General features: G+C 36.9%; 1 protein-coding gene across 2 annotated transcripts in view; it reads left to right on the plus strand.

The window, feature by feature from the left end:
• ATAD2B (ATPase family AAA domain containing 2B) overlaps positions 1-24,940 on the plus strand; it is a 119,068-nt gene extending 94,128 nt beyond the window's left edge. For both annotated transcript variants that reach the window (XM_037528444.2, XM_054701325.1), the window contains exons 23-28: positions 8,492-8,614; positions 12,252-12,389; positions 15,860-16,543; positions 19,255-19,382; positions 20,274-20,402; positions 22,556-24,940. In XM_037528444.2, the coding sequence (XP_037384341.1) occupies positions 8,492-8,614; positions 12,252-12,389; positions 15,860-16,543; positions 19,255-19,382; positions 20,274-20,402; positions 22,556-22,597 (1,244 nt within the window). In that variant the 3' untranslated portion in view covers positions 22,598-24,940. The remainder of the gene's footprint in view (positions 1-8,491; positions 8,615-12,251; positions 12,390-15,859; positions 16,544-19,254; positions 19,383-20,273; positions 20,403-22,555) is intronic.
• The last annotated feature ends 698 nt before the right edge of the window (positions 24,941-25,638 follow it).

Genomic DNA, 25,638 nt, shown 5'->3' on the forward strand with positions numbered 1-25,638 from the left:
GCATATTGAATAACTACTCTGTGGCAGGGATTTTGCTATGTTTTATTGTATTAACTTGCTAGGGCTTCCATAACAAAATATTACAGACCGGGTCACTTAAAGAACAGAAATTTTTTTTTTCTCACGGTTCTGGAGGCTAAAAATCCAAAATTTACATGTTGACAGGTTTGACTTCTCCTAAAACCTCTCTTCTTGGCTTGCAGATTGCTGCCTTCTCACTGTGTCCTCACATGGTCTTTCCTCTGTGTATGCACCCCTGGTGTCTTTTTGTGAGTCTAAATGTTTTTTTTCTTATAAGGACACCAGTCAGCTTGGATTAGGGCTTACCCATATGACCTTATTTTATCTTAATTATCTCTTTAAAGGCTCTGTTCCGAGATGCAGTACAGCACATTGGGAGGTATTGGAGGTTATTGCTCAACATATGAATTCCAGAGGGTGATAGTGGTGGTGCAATTTAGCCCATAACAGAGATAAAGAAAACTAAGCTATAGTCCTTACTATCTAGAAGTCAACTCTTTCATAGGGATGACAAATAAAACTTGTCTAATTATTGGGAAGTATAGTAAAAAGATTATTAAGATACAGAGGTGGCAATTATGAATTTTGTCTTGAGGTGGCAGCAGATGATTACAATACAGTGTTATAAGGTCCATATTAGAACTTTGTACACAGCGTAAGTGGAACACAGAGGAGAAAATACTACCTGCACATGAGCAAGATTAGAAAGGGTATTCATTCTTGGCTAAGTGAAGCAGTGTACAAATATACACAAAAGGTGACTATGACTGGAGAATAGAATGTATGTGGTAGAATGGTGGGAAGTTCATCCTCTTTCCTATTATGGAGTTTTGTGTACAAGCATCTGTTTCTTAAGTATTCTCTACATATAAATTGTATTCAGTGCTAGAGATACACAACTCTGAACTGTAAGATGCTTAAAGGCTACTTAAGAGTCCTGCAGATAAATGTTATAGTAAGTTCCCTATCTTTTGATTCATGTAAGAACTTCAGATTTAAATTTCTACATAATAAGGAATCAGTAGGTGGTTTTCATGCAGAAAGTGATATGATTTTATTTGCATTTAAGATTATAGTGTGCAGGCTGTACCCATATTTGCTTAGAAATCAAGAGAGTGGAGATAGAGGTTGGATTCATTGTGCAAAAATGAAAAATGATGTAAAAATATATAAAATAAAAAAGTGATTTGAAAACTAAAAAAAAAAAAGTCATTTGTAGTGGTTGAACTTAGAGGGCTTAGTAATCAACCAATTAGAGATCAATGACAGAAATCTAGTACTACTCCTGATTTATGGTCTAGATATTAAGGAATCTCAGACACAAACCATGGAGGAACAGGGTAATGGACAGAAGGTGAAGTTTAGTTCTGGATGAGTTAGTGGGAGTTACCTTTGATATACCCAATAGTTGTATATGTGGTTCTGGGCACAAGGAAACATCTGGGAAGAGATATTGTTGGAATCACCAGTGTTTAGGAGTGAGATTGAATGGCAGGTGTGTAAAATGAGGAGAGCAGGGAACCCAGGAAGAATCTTTCTCTAGGAAATACAGGTCCCAATTCTCAGTTTAGGGCCCAGTCTTACTGTTGATACTTAAAATACCTTTGTTAAATGTATTACCTTTGGTGACAGTGTGTACATTTTTTCCTTTTTTTTTTTTTAAAGATTTATTTATTTATGTGTACAAGAACTGGGATACAGGCCAGAGGTGTAGGGGGTGAGAGGATTTACTAGAGACAAAGTGGGGAACAGAGCAGGCAGACTGACAGAAAGAAATACACTGCTGAGGGGAGCAAAGGGTGAGTCAGAGAGATGATCTGCGCCATGTGGGTAGCTCCCTGGCCAGGGATCGAATTCGTGCTGCAGTGGCTGCGGACAGCTTTATAGGTTGTGTCTTAACCCCTTGCGCCACCAGGGAGGCCCCTCCTTTTTAAGTTATATACAAGAAGTGTAAGTTATATACAAGAAAACCTTTTTAAGGTGCATTATTATAAAAACTATGTATATTTCTTAAAAATCTCACTTATGGCAGGTCCATTTTTTTGTGTTCTGTGGAACCTCCACACAGCTTCCCATAGTGGTATATTTACACAATGACATACTACTCAGCAATCAAATAAGACAAACTCATGCCATTTCTATCAGCATGGATGGAGCTGAAAGGGATTGTGCTAGCTGAAACAGGTCAGAAGGAAAAAGATAACTATTGAAAGGCTTCATTTATATGCAGAGTATAGAGAAACCAAACAAAAGACCAAGAAAGAAATCAAACTAGCAAACTGACCATAGATCTGAGGCATATAGCATGGGAGGGAGAAGGAGGGGGATCAAAATAGAGGAGGGAAGTACAGAGAATAGTATGATGGTTCACTGATGACACAGTGGTGGGAGAACTATGGGAACTACACCTGAGGGGATAAACCAATTATTGTACAAAAATGAACAACAATATAAGAAAAAAAAATACCACTTATCCTTCAAGGATTATTAAGTGCTATGATCATGAAAGTTTTTTTTTCCCTATTTCCTTCCAGCTATAAATAATCCCATCATGTTGGAATCATAGTTTTATGTAGTATTTTGAGATACTTAATACTTTTCTCCCCCCACTCCAGCCCCTTGAGGTAGTTACTTACATATCCTTATCCCATATATATATATTAAAGATTTATTTTATTTATTTATGCATACAAGAACTGGGGTTGAGGCCAGAGGTACAGATGGTGGTGGTGGTACTGGTGGTGAGAGGATTCACCAGAGACCGAGCAGGAGCAGATCAACTAAAATCCACTGGGGAGCAGTGGGTGAGACAGGATAGGTCTGCTGTGCCATGTAGATTACCTCCCTGTCTGGGGATCGAACTGATGCGCAGTTGCTGGGCCCTTTATCCCATATGTTAGACTGTAATCTTATTGAGAGCAGGATCTATGTAGACAACTATTATGGAGCATGTTCTAGTAAATGTGGCTAATGAGTGAATTTTCTTGTTTTCTTTTTAAATACTAACTGAAGGGGACTTAAATGAGATAGGAAGTATAAAATGGAGATGTAATAGCATAGTACAGATATGAACCATTAAATATAATGAAATTTATTTATAAAATAAATTGGGATATAAAATCATCCCATAATAATTTGTTTTGTTAATGTCAGTGGAGATTATTTTATGCTAACCACAATGCAGGTCACCATAATTGGGGGAGAAGAGAGTAACAGAATGCATGTCTCTGGCAAATGATCTCTAGCCTGTTTCTAATTGGCATAAACTCCCTCACTGCCTTCCTGAATGTCCTGGTCACAAGCCCTGCACCTAGTAAGTCTTATGTTTAGGCTCATCTGATGTACTTTTTTCAGTGACCTTTTTTCATCTGTAAAGGCAGGATAGAAAAACACAATCTAATAAAGTACTTTTCCATCAAAAATTAGTTTTCTTAAAACATTATTAATCTTTATTAATAATTTCATTGAAAAAAACAGGTAATATAGTTTCGTTCACCAAAATACAAAAGAAACATTGACACATTGAAATAAAAGTAGTGATACTATTATTTTTATAGTTACACATCCATGTGTCTTAGTACTCATTAATTTTTTTCTGAAGGCATATGTATATGGTGATTATTTTACACAAAAAGAAATTGGGGTTCAGAGAAGTGACGTTATTTGTGTGCAAACCCACAAATGTTGTTATGGCACAACGGAGTGAATTGAAATGTTTTTACTTCAAAGCCAGTGTTTGCAGTTTTTTACTCTCCTTGTGTTACTTTCCTATTTCATGGATTTGGAGTACTTTAAGATTGTGAAGTAAGAGACAAAGTAAAGGAACTGGTAAACATGTAGCTTTTATTCATGCATGATTTTAAAGCAAGGATTTTAAGCCTGGTGTTCATGAGAGAGTCTCTAAACAGCCACATCCAAAATTGTATGCATGTGTGCTTTTCCATTTTCATCACATGTTTAGAAGACTACAAGGTCACTGACACCCTTACCCCTCAAGATGAAGAATCAGGGCCTCCCCAGGGGCACAGCAGGTTGAGCGCAGTGCTGTGAAGCTGTCCACAGCCTCTGCAGTGTAGGTTCAATTCCCGGCCAGCCAGGGAGATACCTATATGGTGCGGCAGACCTCTCCTGTGTCACCTGCTGCTCCCATCCGCAGTGTTTTCAGTCTATCTGTCTGTCCTGCTCTCCACTCTGTCTCTGGTGAATCCTCTCACCCCCCACACTTCTGGCCTATACCCCATCTCTTGTATGAATAAATAAATATATCTTTAAAAAAAATGAAGAATTAAGAGTTACCATGGACTCTTCTAATTTTAATATTCTGTAAGTTTATGATTCTATGCTATGTGTAATCTTAGACACTGTTCTAAGAATGATTAAAAAGAATTGTAATGATAGGGACATTAAAAAGCATTTGTTTTATCCTCAGAAGCCGATGACCTTTAGACTAAGTTCCTCTTTCAGAACAGCGGATAGTTTTTATAGAATATATTCATTCATTCATTCATTCATTCACTCTTTTTTCCCTTTAATTAGGGTGGAATGTAGGTAGGGGGCATGCTTTCAAAACAAAAAAAGACTATTGAGTTATTTTTGAAGTACAGATAAATGCTTTGATTTTTAACCATATGCCATTCTTTAGTTTCTCTTTCTGTTCAATTCCAGGTATAAAGTCAGTGGCCAAAAATTGTGGTAATACATAGGTTACAGACTTTGTATTATCAGCATGTATTACCAGCATCAGCATAGCTACCTTTTTTTTTTAGATTTATTATTTATTTACTTATGCATATAAGAACTGAGTTATAGACCAGAGGTGTGGAGGGTGAGAGGATTCACCAGAGAAAATGTGGGAGCGGAACAGGCAAATCTACTGAAATACACTGTTGAGGGGAGCAGCAGGTGAGACATGAGGGGTCTGCTGCACCATGTGGGTCGGCTCCCTAGCTGGGGATCGAACTCATGTTGCAGTGGCCGATCATAGCATGAAAGTGCTGAGACTTAACCTCTTGCGCCACCAGGGAGGACTATTACAGCTACTTTTAGGGTGTTCATTGTAGTTTTTGGTTTGTGATAACCAAAATGTGAAGCAACTTAAAAATTCCTATCAGTAGGACAATCAGTAATTAAAAAAAATAAGTACACCTCTTTCAGATTGTTATAGATATTAAAGTTTAGTGTTCCAAGCTGGTTGAGCACAGTAAAATTAATTCTTAGACTGTGGTTACCAGAAGGAAAAGTGGGGAAGGGAATAGGACATTTACATGGGCGTTTTGGTGGGGGGGTGAATGAATCATGTGCGCACATGGTGGTGTGAAAATGTACCCCCAGAATGATATAGTTATGTAATAAATGAAAAATTAATAAAACTCAAAGTGAAAAGTTTGGTTTTCAAAGATTATTTAAAAGATACCTGAGACTTCTGATTTTGGTCAACAACTAGTAAAAAGAACTGAATTTACCCTCCTATTTAAAAGTGTTGAAAACCTAAACAAATATGTGAAAAAAACAATTTTGAAGACATTGAATATCTGGAAGCAAAGGAAAATGATCTCCAAAAGATGAAAAACTAACAAGTTGAGCATCGAGTTGCCTGGAGACTAGTTATATATCCTCAGTGTGTACATGTGAGGAAACTACCTGAGGGGCGCGCGCGCGCGCGCGCGAGAGAGAGAGAGAGAGAGAGAGAGAGAGAGAGAGAGAGAGAGAGAGAGAGAGAGAATATTCCTGGAAGCTCCTTGGGCTAGCACTAGAGAAATAGTGCTAATTAACCAACAAAACAATAAAATGGAATCATAAAGTATACTATTATAAAAGAAAAGGAAAAAGGGAACAAAAAAGTATGTAGGTCAAGTAGAAAATAATTAGTGACCATATTAATAATCCCATAAATCACACTGAAAATAATGATCTAAATCAGGGATTAGAAAACAAAAGTCAAATTGACTGCTTCACTTTTGTAAATGAAAGGTTTTTGTTGTTGGAACACAGCCATGCTCATTTGTTTATGTGTTGTCTGTGATGGCTTTTCTGCTACAAGGGCAGCTTTGAGTACTTATCAGAGACTTGTGGCTTGTGAAGCCTAAGATGTTTACTTGTTCACCCTATTCATAAAAAATTGCTGATTGCTGGCCTCTAAACATCCCAAATAAAGATACAGGTTGTTAGAAACCCACTTTATAAGACTGACATACTACCTACTTTGCTATTGAGGCTCTTTTACAACAAATTCACATTAAATATAAAAATACAACTAGCGTAAAAGAAAAGCTTGAAAAAGGTATACCATACTATAATGCCAAGTAAAGGAAAGCTGGAATGGTTATATAAATATCAAAGTAGATTTCAGACCAAAGAATATTATCTGAAATGAATATGTCATCATCATCAAGTAGATGTAACTGTTCTAAACAAATCTGATTTATGCCTTTGATAACTACTTCAAAATTCATGAAGCAACAGCTGATAGAACTGCATAGATAAGTAGAAAAATTTGTTATTAAACGGAGATTTCAATCTCCCCTCTTAAAACTACATAGAACTACTACACAGAAAGCCAATGAAGACATGAAGGCTCGAACAGCTCTAGCTACCAATCTGTGATATTTATAGAATGCTTCTCTCAGGGACTACAGATACACTTATTCTTTTCAAATGCACTGAAATATTTACCAAGATAGACCATATTCTGGACTATAAAACAAGTCTCATTAAAAGAATTTAAGTAGGGCTTCCCTAGTGGTGCAAGGGGTTAAGACACAACCTATGAAGCTGTCCATCCCCGGCCAGGGAGCTACCCACATGGCGCAGCAGACCTCTCTTGACTTGCCCGCTGCTTTACCCGCTGCTCCCCTCAGCAGTGTATTTCAGTCAGTCTGCCTGTTCTGTTCTCCGCTCTATCTCTGATGAATCCTCTCACCCTCCACACCTCTGGCCTATACCCCAGTTCTTGTGTACATAAATAAATCAATCTTAAAAAAAAAAAAAGAATTTAAGAAATACAAAGTATGCTTTTTAACCACAATGGAATTAAATTAGAAATCAGTAACAAAAAGTTATCTGTAAAAAAATTTAGAGACTACTACATTTCTAAATAACCCTTGGATCAAGAGAGAAATAAGAAAAGTTTAACTAGTCCACAGAGAACAGCCAGAGTGATCTTTTGAAGTTGTTAATTTGAATGTTACTTTCCCTGATGCTATCTGCTGGACAACTTTTCATAACTCCTAGGATAAAACTTAAAGTCCTTTAATATGGTTAGATGCCTTTTTACCTCTTGCTTGGAGTGTTCTAACCACGCAGGCTGCCTTTCAGTTTTTTTTAAATCTCTAAGATTATTTAACTCCAGAACTTTCTCGCATGGTATTTTTTGGAAAGGCAGTGGTTTTCTTCCTTTTCTTTCACTGGTTTACTGCATGGGGTCTTGGGGGGTGGAGAGGGATGGGGGAGGGTATATGTGTGTATGAGAGATTTGTTAATAACTCTTTCCTATATTAAGTCCAAAAAGTTCCTTCAAAGTGGAGACTGTTTTGTTCTCTTTTGTATAGAGATCACCAAGCCAATTCCGGTTGACATTATTGAATAAGTGTTTAGAGAAAATATATTAGATGGAAATATACCAACCCTTGAGTGCTGCATATTTGTTTTGTAAGATTTCCACAGTGGACTATTAATGACTTTCTAAGAAGAAAAGTTATAAGTAAAATATTGACTATACTTTTTGCCTTTATCTAGTAATAAAAAAAAAGTGCAGATATTATTTTGTGACTTTGAATTCTAGTTATTGATACTGTTGCAAAAGAAGTGACCTTGATATATATTTAAAGGGCACAATTCACATTGTATTGCTTATGAATGAGGACTTCTGGATAAGTAGAAAACAGAGACTTCTTTTAGTAGCAGTTTTGGGTATAGTATACCTACAGGTGTGTGTCTCTGTTTCTCTCCTGGAAGTGTATACAATTTATGTACCATCTTGCATTCTTCAACTTAGAGGATCTTGTATTTGTCTTTCTGTTACAAGTTTTTGATAGGTCATCTTTACTTAGGATGTATATCTTTTAGCACAGTTTTGATCAATTTTTACTTACGGAGAAAATTTTATAAGATTTTATAAATTCTTAGTATCCATCTATGGTAACTTTGCTTTATATGGTGAATATCCTCTCTCTATTTTTTTAAATATTTTTCTCTCCCCCAAAAGTGTAATTTAAAGCTTTTGTTTTTGAAGTAATGATCTGTTCAAAATAGGTCTAATCACTTTGAAGCTGTAAAAGTATTCTTAGAGAATTAGCAACTTGATCAAACAGCTTATTGTATTTATTTTTTACCCATCATTTAAATGATCTTGTTTCTCTCCTGGTTATGCTTTTCACAATGTTTGCATTATTATATACTTCTTTTTTTAAGATCACTTTCTTAATGTAGTTCATTTGTATCTATAATAAATGTATACCAACTTTTTTAACAGATAAGATAATTAGGCACAGGGCTTGTACCCTGAAAGACACGGCACATGCCATCATTGCAGCTGAATTAGACCCAGAATTTAATAAACTTTGTGAAGAAATTAAGGATGCAAGAATAAAACGAGGTAAGTTATAGAAATAAACTTGCTACTGAAGACTAAGAGTCATTGACTGACATTGAATGATGTTTCTTTAGGATTGCTGATATGAAAATAATGTGTTTTGAAGCACAGTCTTTAATTTCTGATACAAATATATGTTGTATACATTCTCAAGGATATTTAAATTTGGCTACTGTGAAAGTTTTAGTGTCATAGTGCAAATTAGGAAATGTGATTCCGCGTAAAATTTCTTTTGCAGGGGCACATCTCTGTTACTTACTAAATTTTAGTCTTTTTTTTTTTTTTAAGGATTTATTTATTTATTTATTCAAACACTGGGTACAGTCAGAAGCGCGGGAGGGTGAGAGAATCCACCAGAGCCAGAGCGGGGAGCAGAGCAGGCAGAAGGACCTAAGTACACTGCTGAGGGGAGCAGCGGGCGGCAGGAGAGGTCTGTGCGCCATGTGGGACCCTCCTCTGGTGGCTGGGGAGCAGCCAGGGATTGAACCGGCACTGCAGAGGCTGCGGGCAGCTTCGCAACCCAGTGCTCAACCGCTGCGCCACCGGGGAGGCCCTGAATTTTAGTCTTAAAGGACTTAGATAATTTTTATATCTGAAGAGGCTTTATTTTTCATCAGTTTATACCCAAATATTGATACTTTTGAGAAGTTTTTAGGAATACTGTTTTCCCTCATTAAAGTTTATGTGCACTTTTGTTGTTATTAACACAGAATTAGCAAATGTTGTTCATTCAGTATGTAAGTTCCTGAACAATTCACACTTTAGCAAGAGAAAGAAATGTAAAACAAGTCAAGTATAGTGTGGCATATACACTGGTAGAAGCATGTTCATAGCACAAAGTAGGGAGCTGGTATTTTGATCAGCTGAATGAATATAAGAGTTTGTATAGGGGATGAATATAAGAGTTTGTATCTAGTGGAGTAGGAAAGAGAGGCAATGACAGAGGAGGCGGCTGTATCATATGCATATTGAACAATAGCATGCATAAAGACACAGAGATGTGAAATAATGTGTATTAGAAGAAATGTTTGGTGTTGCTAAAGATGTGCAGAAAATAGTGGGAAGTAGTACTCAAGATCCAAGAATTGAGTGGACGCTGAAATTACGAAGAAGCTTTTCTTTTGGAGGCTTTCCCTTTTCTTCTAACCTCATGTAGGATCTAGTTACCACAGCCCTTGCTATTCTGTTTTTTTGGTTGTGTCTCTCTTTCTTATTTATAAGGACTGTGAATGTCTTGTTCCTAAAACTGCTGCAGTCCCTTGAACATCAGTGTGCAGTAGGTATTCTATAAATTTTTGAATGATTCATCATTCTATGCTAAGGAGCTTAGTTCTTATGTGGGTCAGTGTTTTTCAAATTGTGTGTGCCCATTACCTATATCAACTTAGACCTAATGAATTAGATTCTCTGAGCACAGTACCAAGAAACCTGCACTTTTACCACAATTCAAGTGGGGTTTTTTTTTTTTTAATAGAGGCATGTTTTATTATTTATTTGTTTGTTTGTTTGTTTTGTTTATACATGCACTGGGTATAGTCAGAAGCATGGGAGGGTGAGAGAATTCACCAGAGCCAGAGCGGGGAGCAGAGCAGGCAGAAGGACCGAAGTACACTGCTGAGGGGAGCAGCGGGCGGCAGGAGAGGTCTGCGCGCCATGTGGGACCCTTCTCCGGTGGCCGGGGAGCAGCCGGGGATCGAACTGGCGCTGCAGAGGCTGCGGGCAGCTTCACAACCCAGCGCTCAACCGCTGCGCCACGGGGGAGGCCCTCAAGTGGTTTTTATATAGGCTAAGGTTTGAGAACCATCGCCATAGTCACTAGGAATTACTGAAGGACTTTAAGCTGTGGAATGAATGGGTCAAGTTGCTTTGGCAGCAGGACATCACCAGGTCTCACTGTGGCAGGATAGGAAGATGAGAGACATTAAAATGCGACTGGAGCCAGTTTGGAAAACAGCAGGGCAGTGTTTAAAAGTAAAATTAATACCAATATGTTGAAAGTAACATACCATACTAAGACTCTGTGATGCTACTCTTAGGAATGTGCCCGAGAGAAATGTAAACATGCTCATAGCTGGTACATGAACATGCATTGTAGTAGTAGTTTTCACAGCAACTAAAAACTGAAAACAACCCAGATGTCTGTCAGCTGATTGAGTGGGTAAGCCAGGCTGGATGTATGTCCTTAGAGTTGTATCCCACTCAACAATAGTAAGAAATGAAATAATGATACGTGGAGGAACTTCAGAAACATTATGCCAGGGGAAAGAAGCCAGTCACAGTAAACCACATGTTGTGTGATTATTTATGAGATGTTCACAAAGGGCAGTTCTGTAGATAAAAGTGTATTAATGGTTTGCTGGTATTATTGTCTAAAATTGGTTTGCTTTGGTGATTGTACAGTTCTGTAAATTTACTAAAGATGTTTTAATTGTATGCTTAAAATGGATGATTTTATGTGGGAATGGAGATGAGATTAATATAAAAGAGGTTTGGCTGCAGGGCGCATTTTGAAGAACAGAGTCAAACTAGCTGACAATCCATGCGAATACTACGAAGTATAGATAGGGACTATATAAGGACTAACAGGTCATTTTTTTCTGGGGAAAGATAAATCAGTTATTTTTAATTTGATCTATCTTTAGAATAATCATTTGGTGATAATCAAATAGGCAGTTGGATATTTGAGTCAGAAGCTCAACAGATATTTAGGCTAGAGATGTAGTTTGGAAGGTTATTATATAATACCAGTAGAAGCTAAAGGCATGAATGATATTTTGTGGTGAAAGCTGTAGATTTAGAGTGAGAAGAAAAAGGAATTGCAGAGAAAAGCCTGAGAAACATCAACATTTATCGACTGTGCAGAAAACAGAAATCTAATGATAAAAATTGAGATGGAATGGTTGCTGATAGGTACATCAATGCAGGAAAGTCAAACTTACTCTCTGTAGTGAGGCAGGCAACTGATAGCACATGCACACCATTCCTGTGAATGGCATTTTCTGCTTTCAGTAAGCACGCATGCCGGCTAAGATGGCAGAAATCATGACTTTTAGACACTATATAACTTTTATTGTCTCACAGTCATGAAAATGTGAATGTGTCCCTTTGTAAATAAAATAAGTACACATAGAACACATTTAGGAATTAAGTGTAAGCATGGCCTGCTATTTTTTTTTAAAGATTTATTTATTTATGCATACAAGACCTGCAGTACAGGCCAGAGGTGTGTGGGGGTGCGAGGACTCACCAGAGATAGAGTGAGGAACAGAACTGGCAGATTGACCGAAGCACACTGCTGAGGGGAGCAGCAGGTGAGTCAGGAGAGGTCTGCTGCACCATGTGGGTAGCTCCCTGGCCAGGGATTGAACTCTTGCTTCAGTGGCTGTGAATAGCTTCATAGGTTGCGTCTTAACCCCTTGTGCCACTGGGGAGGCCCCAGGGCCTGCTATTTTTTATGTTTTTTAAAAATCTAGTTTCTTTCCCATTTTAAAACAAAAGATACTATTTCATCTGAATTACAAACTGTCCAAGTATAATTAATGACTAAAACTTAGTTCTATATTTCACACGTTTTTCTTAACCTTGTTGGTTTATGTAGTTAGGGATATTTAAATAGGTATCGCTTATCTTCTGCTTGCAGGCTTATCAGTAACAGCAGAACAAATAAATCCTCATGGTTCTGGAACTCGAAAGACAGAAACTAGAGTTGAAGAGGCATTTCGGCACAAACAAAGAAATCCAATGGATGTCTGGCACAACTCTGCAAATAAATGTGCATGTGAGTGTTTGAGATCATGTTATCCCATAGTGGGAACAACTGAAAACGATGCAGATTTGTTAGGAGTTGGGTACACAAACCCAAGGCTGGCTGTGTTCCCACAGCTCTTTTAATCTTCCGTCTTTTCGGAGATAAAAAGCTGTGGAGTAAGATGCTGAGTCAAATGTATTTCTTTAACCTTAATTGTTTTTCTGTCCCCATTCAGTACTTGCTGTTGAACTAGGTTTGCATGTTTTCAGTTTTAAACTTTAGTTTTTGGATAGAGATGTGCAGCCAGTAGGTTCTTTATTCACCCCTGCCCCCACCCCTGACTCTGTGCTGTGTGCTGTGCAGGATGTTCTTTTTATGGCGGACAGGCTTTTGAGAGTGGTTGATTTGATGGTAGAAAGTTGATTTTTCTGAGACACTGTTTTTGTGATCAGTATGAAAAATCTTTACAGCTATTTTTAGACCTAGTTTTATTTAAGTGAGATGTATTTTGAGGGGAAAAAAATCAACATTGTAGTTTTTCTTTATTTTTCCTCAGTTGTGGATCTATAAAATGTCTTTAAAATGTTTAATAAACATAGCATTTTCACAATATGATTCTTCAGTTTCACTGAAGCTAGACATCTTGGAAGTCATATATGCTGTCCTTTTGTTATGAGGTGGTGATACTGTTCTAAGTACCAAGTCTTTGACCAATGGCATTGAATGAATGAGCCATATGAATTTTTTTAGCTTATGCTGTTTCTGATATGGAAAATACTCATATGTGAGTAAATTTGAAGGACTTACTGGTATATTTTGTTCCATGAAATTGATTAAAACCATTTTACCTATTTTTTCCTCTGATCATATCCTGTATTATATAACACCACTCTGATTTAAACCATGAAATCCTTTATATTCTCTGTACCTGATATAAGTATTAAGTAAAACACATCAAGTGTTGGCTTTAAGCAGTTTATGTTCTCTTAAATTTTAAAATTTTATTTTTATCTATGAATATGAGTTTTTTTTTCTCTTACCAGTAGATGGCACATGTGACTAATCTTTATTTCACGTTAACTTACTTAAATCTAATGTCCCTAAGGAAGAGTTATTTCCTGAAGGGCTTCATTTGGGAAACAGTCTTAGAGATGCTATAAAAATTGACTCTGAAGATTGTGCCCCTAAATGGGCTTTTTTCACAAAGTACCACTGAAAAAGGAAATGATGATTGAAGATTATTTGCACAAATATTTCTACCACCTGTCAGGTACTCTGGAGAAAAAGCAGTGACTAAAACAAAAATCCCTGTTCCATGGAGGTAGAAGAATTAATTTATCTTTTTACTAAAATCATACTATTAGAAATCAATATACAAGGAGGGAGGCTATAGCTCTAGTTTTACTACCTCCCAGATAAGAACATTTCTTTGTTCTTAACCAGGATCAGATCTTTAGAAGTAAACTACTTCAGTAGGGTTTCTAGTCTTTACTTAGTATACCACATATAAAGTAATCGAGCTCGCTCTTAATTGAGCAGTTTCCACCTCCTCTTGTGCTGGAGTTCTACGGCCTCAGAAGAGGAGACTAAGTGAAGTCACAATGTCAGGAGTGACATGTCAGATAGTACAAACCATCAGATGACTTGAACTGTGTAGAAATGATTTCAAACAAAACCTTTTGATTTTTTCCTTAGATAAGAAAGGAGTAGTATTTATAATAAAACTTCTCCATTTTCTGTGAATACTTTGGTATTTTTGTAGACTCAATAAGGATTAAGATGAAAAGATAAAAATAGTATATAAAAATATCATATACACTGTGGGTAAAGTCACAAGATCATACTAAGGGGTGAAATATAAGGAACAAGGTTGTCATAAGACCATGTTCCCTTCTGTTTGTCTTTCAAAAGCAATTTTCAAACTCTGGATTAAACAATTTACACTTAGGTTCACATATTTGCATTTTCTTTTTTAAATATCTTTGTCCAGAATGCATTTCAACTCTGGTATGTTAAAAAAAAATCTTTTCTGTTTTAAAAGTAAGTCAAACTTAACATTGCACTTATAGCCTGTTAAACAAAATGAATTATTTTTACTCTGATGGTGTTCAACAAACTAAATGTTTAGAATTTTGGGTTGGATATGAGCAGTGATATGTTTCTAACTTAACTAGTTTGTTTTAATAAATTTTGTATTTAAATTTCTTTATGCTAGTGTCCCAAATTGCAAAATAAAAACTAAGTTTTTATTTAGTTAACGGATAGTGTGGTAAATTTTTTTTTTTTTAATTTTATTCATTTATTTATTTATTTATTTATTTATTTAACACAAGCACTGGGTATAGTCAGAAGCACGGGAGGGTGAGAGAATTCACCAGAGCCAGAGTGGGGAGCAGAGCAGGCAGAAGGGCCGAAGTACACTGCTGAGGGGAGCAGCGGGCGGCAGGAGAGGTCTGCGCGCCATGTGGGACCCTCCTCCGGTGGGCGGGGAGCAGCTGGGATTGAACCGGCTGCTCCCGGGGATCGAACCGGCGCTGGCAGCTTCGCAACCCAGCGCTCCACCGCTGTGCCACCGGGGAAGCCCTAGTGTGGTAAATTTTTATAACCAGCTACCTTTGATACCTATATGGGAAATTAAAGGTGCCTGTGTCCATTATTACCTTTAAGTACCAACCATCTACTCATAAAACTCATGATTGTTCCTACCATTGAAGTGTATAGTCCCTCCAACTTTTGTAGGTCTCTCTTTCCATGTAATTGGTCAAATAATTATTATCAATGTTTTGTTAATTGATATTGTCATCTTGCAGCAGGCTTAAGTTTTCAAATAATAGCTTGCAAGAAATTGATTCTACTAGGTGAACTATTCCTATTAGAGGAGGCAAACACTTTGGACTTACCAAAGTGTCCATATAACTTGTATAGGACTTCTACTCGTGACCATACTTACAATGGGTGATTCCTTCTTCTGGAAGGAAAGGCAGTGGAGATTTCTTTTTAGGGATACTTGTGGCTAATCTGTCTTGATATACTGGGTCATGTCTTTATTTCCTTTCATGACTTAGGAGCTTTTGGTTGAACTTGCTGGCAAAACACTGACTGTCCTGGTGGAAATTCAGGACTGTGATCCTCAACCTATTGTGCAGCCTGGCGAGATGGTCTTTCCCTAAACATGTACAATATGTCATTGGCCCCTAGATGTTAGGAATTAGGAACAGCTATAAAATAAAATTTAGGGTAATAGAAAAAAATAATGCTTAGTAAACACATACAGGAAATAAATTTAAAAAAGGTGTTCATTCTTCAGAGTTCATCCCTGACTTTTATGCTTTCTACTTGTAAGTTGTGAGAATTAGAAGGCATATCAAGGGTTATGTAGGTTTTGTTTGTAACATCAATATATGTGTCTTTTGTGTCATATTTAATAAACATGTGTAATAAAACATGTGAAACAGGAATAGCACTCTAATTTGTACCTGTCTTTTCCCCTTGTAATACAGTTCGAGTTCGGAGAAAATCAAGGCGGCGATCACAGTGGGGTAAAGGAATTATTAAGAAAAGGAAAGTCAATAATTTAAAAAAAGATGAAGAGGACACCAAATTTGCAGACTATGAGAACCATACAGAGGACAGGAAGTTGCTGGAGAATGGAGAGTTTGAGGTAAGCACTGACTGCCATGAAGAAAATGGAGAAGAGACTGGAGACTTATCTATGACCAACGATGAATCATCGTGTGACATCATGGACATGGACCAGGGGCAGAGGCTTAACAATGGAGCCGGCACAAAAGAGAACTTTGCATCTACTGAAGAGGAAAGTTCAAATGAGTCTCTGCTTGTCAACAGTAGCAGCTCTCTAAATCCAGAACAGACATCTAGGAAAGAAGCTTTCCTTAAAGGAAGCTGTCTAAATGGTGAGGCCTCCACCGACAGTTTTGAAGGAATACCAGTTCTGGAGTGTCAGAATGGCAAAGCTGAAGTAGTTTCTTTCTGTGGTAGTGGAGACAAATGTAGTTCTGAACAAAAGGTCCTTCTGGAAGACCAGTCTAAAGAAAAAACAGAAACTTCAAGTGAAAGTCATGGAGATGATCCTGAGAAACTGGAAGCACTGGAATGTAGCATTAATGAGAAGTTAGAACCTGGCCCTGATGTGGAGGTTAAAGATGCAGAACTGGATAAAGAAGGTAGAGCTAATATTTTTTAAATATTTGAAGGTTTAAACTCCAGAGTTCATTAATTACATACTTTATCTGGTATCTCAGTAGCAAAAATTGATCAGTAATTATATCCCTTTAGAATCTGTTAAAGTTTTCATCCCTTTCCCTAGAAAAGTACACATATACACCACATTGTGGTGAAAGTTTTAGAAGGTTTTTGGTCCACAATATACAATCTTGAATGCTTGCTCTTCTACCTCTTACCTGATTATCATCCCTATCGTAGTGGATTTAAGACTAAAAGCTGAGTAAATCCACATGTGTTAAGAAGATGGAATTCTAATGAGAATTATTGGGATGGGGTAATGGTGGGCTTGGCAGTATGGTGTAGTGGAGTCTTATAGACCCACAGTTAAATCACTATTCCTGTTAATTATAATCATGTGACTTTCTGCTGGTTACTTAGATTCTCCAACCCTGTTTTTTCATCTTCTAAATTAAACCTCAGAATGGTATCACCACTCGGAATAAGTCATGTATATTAATCTCCTTTGCTGGTAGACCAAGGTGTCTTAATTCCAGGCCGTCACTGTTAGTTGAATCTGAGGGATGTTTAATCTAAGATGTTCTATTGGTTTGTGTGGCTTGTGGTGGAGGAGAGCATCAGAACCCTCATTGTCAAATTTACCTTGACTTGCAGAGTTAGAGCCTTCTGCTACCTCCTAACTTCCTCTAACTATATGATTCTTTTAAGATACAAAAGGGGGAGTTAAGGTTTCTAGCTCTGATTTTTTTTCTCGTTAGCCTTGAGCTTACAGTGAGATGGAGTGAGTTAGAGTTAGTATACCTTTTCTCTTTGAATACATTTCCTAGTACTCTTCTTTTACTAGACTAGCTTGGGAACATATTACGCTGTCTAAATTGTGTGGAGAATAGAGCTTTAGACTTGGACTTGGGCAATGAAGGAAAAGTTTTCTTTTTGTAGCCACCTTCCTAGCAGAATTAGGAAGTAGGAAGGTATTATTCACAGTCTTAGAATTATTTTATTGTATGAAGAGAGATATATTGTTCTTAAATGCTACTTGTTGAGAATTTTTCTTTTTCTGCAGTGTTTAATAATAGAAAGTAGTTTGAAGAGCAGTATTTATTCTAGGCTGTCATACAGACAGAACTTTATAAATGTGTTAAGTTAGAGTTAAGTAATGAATGAAACAGTGAGCAGAAGGAAGTGCTATGTATTATGAAGCAGAATGGTTGCTGGGGGAAGGAGTCTTTGAATGCTACTTCACCCTGAAATTTTAGTAAGCTTGCAGAAAAGGTATAAATTAATATTATGTTGAATTGATCTGAAAGCTTCAAGTGTAGTTGTATAAAAACTGGAAGTTTTATTTGTGACTATCAGAACAGTATTACCTAGTTCAGTAACTCCTAATCTACGCGGTCTCAGGCCTCTAGAAGTGCACGGATGCATTTTTTTTTTTTAATTTTTTTTTAAGATTTATTTATTTATTTATACAAGCACTAGGTACAGTCAGAAGCGCGGGAGGGTGAGAGAACCCACCAGAGCCAGAGCGGGGAGCAGAGCAGGCAGAAGGACCGAAGTACACTGCTGAGGGGAAGCAGCGGGTTGCAGAGAGGTCTGCGCGCCATGTGGGACCCTCCTCCAGTGGCAGGGGAGCAGCCGGGGATCGAACCGGCGCTGCAGAGGCTGCGGGCAGCTTCGCAACCCAGCACTCAACTGCTGCGCCACCGGGGAGGCCCATGCATGGATGTATTAATGAGGAGTGTTTTAACAACACTTCTAGCATATGTTAATTGAACTATAAATAAAAGTTTTCACTCTAGTGAAGTCTGAAATTTTTTCTAGTACATTTTGGTATACGTTTCTGAAGGCAACATTTCTGTTCTTTCACTATATGTCTGCAGTGGACATTGATGAGAAGAAAGAGTTTAAAGATCTGGGAATGTGAGGACTAATACAGGAGGGAGGCCAAGGTTCTCCTTAGAGTCTCTGACACAGGCCAGGTCCTGTCGAGAGTGATGAGGCAGTCCGAGTTTGCCCTTTGTTCTCTCTGCCTCAGCCTGCTCTTGGAACTTACTCCTATTTAGAGGAACAGAGGGCTCAAGGGTCTGCCTGCCCTCCCTATTCTTCAGATTCCGGTTGCTGTCAAATTATGCTCACCCACCTCAAAATTTTTTTTCACTGTGGCTGATCACAGCCAAATGTTGGGTGGAGAATAATTATTGTTTTACTCTGAGGAAAAAGCAATATGATAGGTTTATATTTTTAAGAAAAATGTTATAATCAGATCCTGTCTATTTCTAGTATAGACAGTATAGCAGAGAAAAATAAGAAATTTCAGGCAATATTGAGGCAAACTTGTAGTAGATAGGGTGGCCTCACTCTGTGCTAGTATCAGCTTTTCTAGGTTGCTTATTTTCTCCCACCTGAAAATGATGGCTCTCTCATCGATAGTGAAGGCTGTTTATCAATTACCGCTTGGAGGTGAAGATTGCTTTTATCTCAAGTGGATGTTTCTTAGATAATATTCTGATATAGTTTGGCTTTCGTAGCTGTGGTTATTTTTTAATTTGTATTACTTTTGGGGGCGTGTTATTATTGTCTCCCCCACTGAGGGGTGATTGTTTATTGTCCTCCTCCCCTCATCCCAAGGAATTGTGATGTATAAAAGAGTTTATTACTTGCTTTACTGTTTTTTCTCTTCCATCAATTATAGGTGCTTCTAAAGTAAAGAAATTTCGTAAGTTAATTTTAGAGCAGGCAAAAACAACAAGCCTGGAACTGGTTCCAGAAGAACCATCTGAACCTGTGCCACCTCTTATAGTTGATCGTGAGAGATTAAAGGTAAGCTTAGTTGTTCCTGGTCATTTTCAAATGACTAGAAAGAGATTTGAATATGTTTGTGGCAGTTCAATCATCAACTTGCTTTGGAAATCTCTTGCTTGTATATTTTAACATATATTTTTAATGAAGTACCATTATTTTACCTCCTTGTTAATTTTTTCACTGTATGGAATTTCTCCCTGCAGGTGTGGTCAGCATAGTTCGTCCACCATGAAAGCACCCATAATCCTTCAACACAGTCCATTGTGTTCGCTCCCTGCCTGCTTCCTCTCCTCCCCCTTTTCCCCTCCTCTCGTCTCTCTTCTCCCTCCCTTCCTGGATACTTCAGATCTATGGTCGGCTTTCAAGGACTGATTTTAAAGTTTGCCTTTGTCTTATCCTTTGTTTGATTTCCCTGTATTCCACATATAAGTGAACCCATGTGGTATTTTTTTTTTTTCTCCTTCTGGTTTGTTTCACATAGGATAATCCCCTCCAGTTCCATCCATGTTGCTGCGAATGGCATGAGTCTCTCCTTTTTTGATTGCCAAGTAGTATCCATTGCACATATATACACCACAGCTTTTTCATCATTCATCTTTTCTGGGGCATTTAGGTTGTTGTATCCGTATCTTGGCTATTGTAAATAGTGCTGCTATAAACATGGGAGTGCAGGTTTCCTAGGAATAGCTTTAAGATTTCTGGTTATGTGTGTTTTGAGGGGTTCAGAAATATGAGAATGATCTTGGTAATAAACTAAGCCCTAGAATCTTCTAAACTCAGGTGTCACTGTTAAACACTATAGCCTAAGGTATCTGTTGCCTAACCATTCAAATATTACTGTTTCAGTTTTGACAAGTGAAATCAAACTTCATTTTTTCTTCTATTATTTTTTTCTTTAATTTTTCTTAGAAATTGCTTGATTTGTTGGTAGATAAAAGCAACAATCTGGCAGTTGATCAACTTGAGAGATTATATTCTCTTCTTAGTCAGTGCATCTATCGCCATCGTAAAGATTATGACAAATCACAACTTGTAGAGGTAAGTGCTTAGTTTATTTGTAGAATAAATAAATATATGTTTCTATTGGTCTGAAAGGAAAGAAAAAATATAGTTTATATTTTTCACCAAGGAACTAAAGAGTGCTTGAAGACTTGTGATTAGAAGAATCATTAAGAGTTATATGTGATGAATTAAGTCTTTTTGTACCATTTCGTCTCAGAACAGAAGTAACTTACTGGTCTTTGTTTTCAAAGTATGGAAACATACTTTAAGTGATTTTTGAAGTGGCAAATACGCGGAATTGCATATCAGAATTTCTCGTCCCCAACTTATTACTGACACCACACGTTAAGCATATCACTGGACCCTTTGCATGTGCACATGCTCTCCCCTCCTCGCCACTGCTCGCTGGCCTGCTGCTGCTGATAAAGCTGTTGGCATGGACAGCGAGATTATCTGCCCTTCTCATTAAGGATTGGGAGAGAATAAAAAATCATCTTATTTAGTTAGAACTAGTTCTGTATAAAGAAATAAAAGTCACATGAGAGAGTGGGGTGTCTTTTTACTTAGACACTGTGGAGATGAACCATTCCCTTTTTAGACAACTTTTGGTCTTAAGAAAATTCTTTTTTTAAATACTAGTTTGTATCTCTCTTCATATAATTTATATCATTAAGCCATATTTCTGCTTTTTGAGGTTATCATGAGCAAATGTAATTAATCATTTACCCACTAAATGGCTAAGTGACTTAATTCGATTCTCTTTGTTCATTTGCCTGTTTATCTGATGGTCTAACTATTAAATATTTATTAAGTAACTGTGCTAGATCTTTTGGATGCAGAAAATGTATAAAGCAAAGTGCCCTCTCTCAAGGAGCATTTCGAAGATTAAAGATTTATATGTAGATAATGTATAATAAGAAATACTGAACGTGAATCAAAGTAAGAGGGCATTAAAAGTTACTTTGTGTTTATATTTGTTAGTCACAAATTTATGAATCTATAGTGTCATTATACAATATATAGAATAAGAGGAAAGCACAAATGAGAAAATAAAAACATCATCCATATCTAGGGAAAAACTAGTCAGTGTTATTCTTTTGGAATATCTTCTATCCTTTAAAAATGTCTAGATATACACAGTGTATATTTAACAATTGGGATCATCTTGTGTATTTTGTTTTATAATCTGACTTTTTCCTACTCTTTAATATGTGATTTAGCTGGAGTGGTGTTGATTGACCAGACAGAAGAAATTTTTTTTTTAAGTCCCTACATTTTTGGAGTATTTATTTTTTTTCTTTTTAAATTTTTTTAAATCTTATATAGACTAATTATAATAAAGTAAAAATCAAAATCAACAAGCACGTATAAACCAGAGACAGAAGAACTTTTTGATCAGATGATAATCTGTTATTCTGACCCATTAGTTCTATAGAGATATAGAATATAATTTCTTTGGAGGTGTTTAAAGGGAGAAGGGGAAACCCAACGTCTTCATCATGTGAGATGAAGTTCTTCACCTTTATTTTTTATTCTAGAACTTCTTTGTTCATATGATAGATGTTTAATTAGCTTCGATTGATTGAATATTCTTCATCGGTGAAACATCTTTCAATATGGGACTCGCAATCTAGGGGCCTCCTTTAGGGAGGAATGGGACCAGTAGCAGAATCACCAGTGAGTGACATTCCTGGTGTGGTCATGGCAGTGATTCTTTCTGGATTTTCTCTCCCAGTACTGGCTGGAGTAAATAGGCATTGGGAAGAGGGTGAATTGTACTTTTGGGACAACTGTCACTTACCAAGTGCTTTCATTTTGCTTTGGGAGTTAATCAAATATGAGTAAGGAAGGAAGGACTCAGGTTCTGGAGTGAGGCTTACCTGTATTCAAGTCCTGACTCTGCTATTTATATATATAAATATTTCTCCCACCCTTGGTGCAATATCTGGCACAGTGAGTACCCGTTGATGGTACTAGCACCATTCTCATAGCCTAAATATAAAATAGGAGGCATTCAGAAGTGTCTAGGGCAGATGGGCTTACAGAATAGAGTAGCTATGTTATTGTAATCAGGAAAATATTTAAAGCTTAGCTGGTATCTAAAATTCTTTCTCTCATAAGGTAAAGTGACTTTTCCCATAATACTTTGTCCTTTAATAGATAACATGCACTTTTTTTTTCCTTTATAGGAGATGGAAAGAACAGTTCATATGTTTGAGACATTCCTATGAACTTGTCAAGATGAGTGGTTTATCCTCTCCACTCTGCTCCTGACAGAGCAGTCTTCTGAGCCATTCAATTTTGAATTGCACCAATTATGTGCAGAGCCTTGGTGTAAAGTGCTCTCTCACTCATTCTTTCTCTCTGTTGAATTTGGTGCTATTGTCTCAGGTACCTGAAACCAACCAGCCTACAAGAACCAAACAGAACTTCAGAAACATGTTGTATTTTCCACAAATAAAAAATACAACCCCACAGATTGGAGATTTTGGTGCTACAGAAACTGCTCTCACTTCTGCTCCTCTTTTTGTGCACTCTCTTTTGGAGACTTCTCTCTTAGGGAGCAGACCAGCAAACATGAGGAATCTGGATGGGGGCAGTTCTAACTGTGTTGAATCGTTAAACAGTGGGCAACCTGTTATTTTTTTTTTTCTCTTTCTATCCCTTTTATCATATTTTTTTTCCCTCTGGCTAATGGACTGAAACCTGTTTTAGAGTTGGCTATGGTATAGTCTGGTGGGGAACTGAAGAAACGGGATGAAATTAGGTTAGGCTCTTTAGAACTGCCTTTAATGTGCCTTTTTATTATTTGAGAGAGAGAAGGCTAAACAAAAGGATGGGCTTGTTTGTAGCAAAAGAATTAGAGTCTTTTCTTTGGCCACAGACTTGAAAGTAAATTGTGATATTCTTGTGTCATTAAGAGGCAACAAGTGTTTTGGTATAAAATGCCAATCTTGTTTTCAAAACTTAAAAAATCTTTCAGCCACATAATATACTAAAATAAGTTTTCCTCTATAGTCTATTTCTATTTAAGAAACGTAATGAAACAACGACTAATGATGATGATGATGATGATGGTGGTGATGGTGATGATGATAATAGTAACACATACCCCCCCAAAAAAAAAAAACACATTTTTTCGGTATTGCTGACAATGATGATCAGAAAGTAGATAGCGGCCTTTCTTTCTTCTATCAGTGCTGATTTAACCGTTATTCATGTTTGAGTTCTCAGAGAAAATGATTTTCATGTATAGTAAATTGTTACTTTTTTTTAAAAGCCAGGACTTGCCAAATGGACAGAAATGAGAGGAATTTGTCAAAAGCTCCATAAAATTTATTTTCTGTATGCGTACTTGCAAGTGAGCTCTGTTATGGTCCTTGAATAACAGTATTAATGTCTGAAATCCCTTCCATAAGCTTACCTTCACAACTCTTCGTTTTGATTGGGACCCATTTTGGATCGTGTTGAGTGATTTCTGTGAATTGTACTTACCTAAAATTAATTATGGGTAGTACTTGTTTTACAAAAAGTTTATGTAAATTTGGAGACACAGTCTAGGCAGTTGCAAAGAGGCAAAGGGAGTGCAGTGACATTTTTTTTTATCAGATTTAAACAGAAAAGTAGAAAATTTTGACAAGTTGGCTTGATATCTTCATTCATTATAGCTCTAAGCTGCAGGTGTGTCTTTCCAATATATGCAACACATGTAGTTTGGTTTTTAATTAGAACAAATGGTCTTGGACTACTGCAGAGACACTGAGCTACCTCAGCGTTTTGTACTCTAGTTACCAACAGTGTTTACAGAGGCCTCTAATCACCTTGCCACCATTTACATGTGAAGCTAAGGTACTTGTCTCCTTGTCTCTGCCTATTTGTAGTGTGCAGGATGCCAGCCCAGAAAGCACACTTCCGCCATAGGCTACTGCAGTAATCCTAAGTGCTTCTTTGCATTTACATTAACATTTTACACCTTCTAATTCTAGCTTAATTTTTGAAAAATGTCACTTGCTTTCTTTATACCTAGCCTATGAAGTTTTCATAATATTCAGTTAATCATATAGTCAAGATGCTACCCATGTAGACACACTGTATTTTTAAGGTGGGCAAGTGCGATTAACGATGAACCATTTTAAAGGGGAGGTTATTTGAAACCTCTAATTTGATTATTGGGAGGATTTTCATGCTTTCTTTATATTACCATCATACCAGTTCAGACTATTTTACTGTCTAATAATACATTAGCATTTTGTATTTTGATGGAAATTGTTACAGAATTTAAAGATTTGATGAAATAAGATGTAGCAGATTTTTTGTAGCAAGTTTCTGGTAAAAGGGTTTTTTGCAAGTCTCAGGTTCTTGCTGCACTATTTTTTTTTAAATATTTATTCCAGTTACTCTAATTCAGAAGCATTCTGTTCAAGTAACAGCAGCACTCGTGAAAGGAAAAAAAAAATGCACATGTTCTTAGTAGGTTACTAAATTTGTACAAGTTAATTAAGATTTTAGCCATCAGTGAGTTTGACAAGGGGAATTTATTTATGTTTAGCATTAAAATGCTTCCAAAAGATCAAGGTTTTTTGTTTTGTTTTGTTTTTTAATTCTAACCTTAATATAGATGGAGAAATAGGAGGCAACCTCAGTATAATAGGAATTGCCACTTTGAACAGTCTAGGTCTTAAAGAGAAAGCCAGTCTAATGGCATGGGGAGAAAAATGAGCTGAAATTGTACCAACTCCTCCGGTCCCCTGTCCCCCCAAAAGAAACACACTATACTGGTTTTGCTTATTTTACAGATATCTGGTGGTTCTATAATTTAAAGCAGCTTGTGAAATTATCCAAGTGGACGCAATTTTGTTTACCTTTCTGTAAGTTCTTAATTTTTGCTGTATAGCATTGGCAAAAAATATGTACAAATTGACCTCTGTTCTTATTTCCTATTGTGAGCATTATAAATGATAAGCTCCTGTGTAAAACTTTGCTCTTAGATCAGTAAAATATGTATCAACAGCACAGCCCAACAATAGTTACTACTCAGCTGTGGGGACCTTGGGAGCTTTTTTTGAAGATGATGGAACCGCACTAGGGTTAAAACTGATGGCTGTGGAGTTAATTGTGTTTTTGAGCTTGAATCTCACCTGTGATTAATTTTTTTGTTTGTTTTTTGTTTTATGTCCTTTCATGACTTGATTTTTCTCATATGCCAATGTATTTGTGGGTTTACTGGATTTTATTTTTAGGGAGTGGGGTGGTAATATCTTCCTGTTTTTTG

This window comes from Talpa occidentalis, unplaced genomic scaffold (genome assembly GCF_014898055.3).
Source record: "Talpa occidentalis isolate TD23 unplaced genomic scaffold, MPIMG_talOcc4v2.1 talOcc4.5, whole genome shotgun sequence".
In the NCBI taxonomy this organism is placed as follows: Eukaryota; Metazoa; Chordata; class Mammalia; order Eulipotyphla; family Talpidae; genus Talpa; species Talpa occidentalis.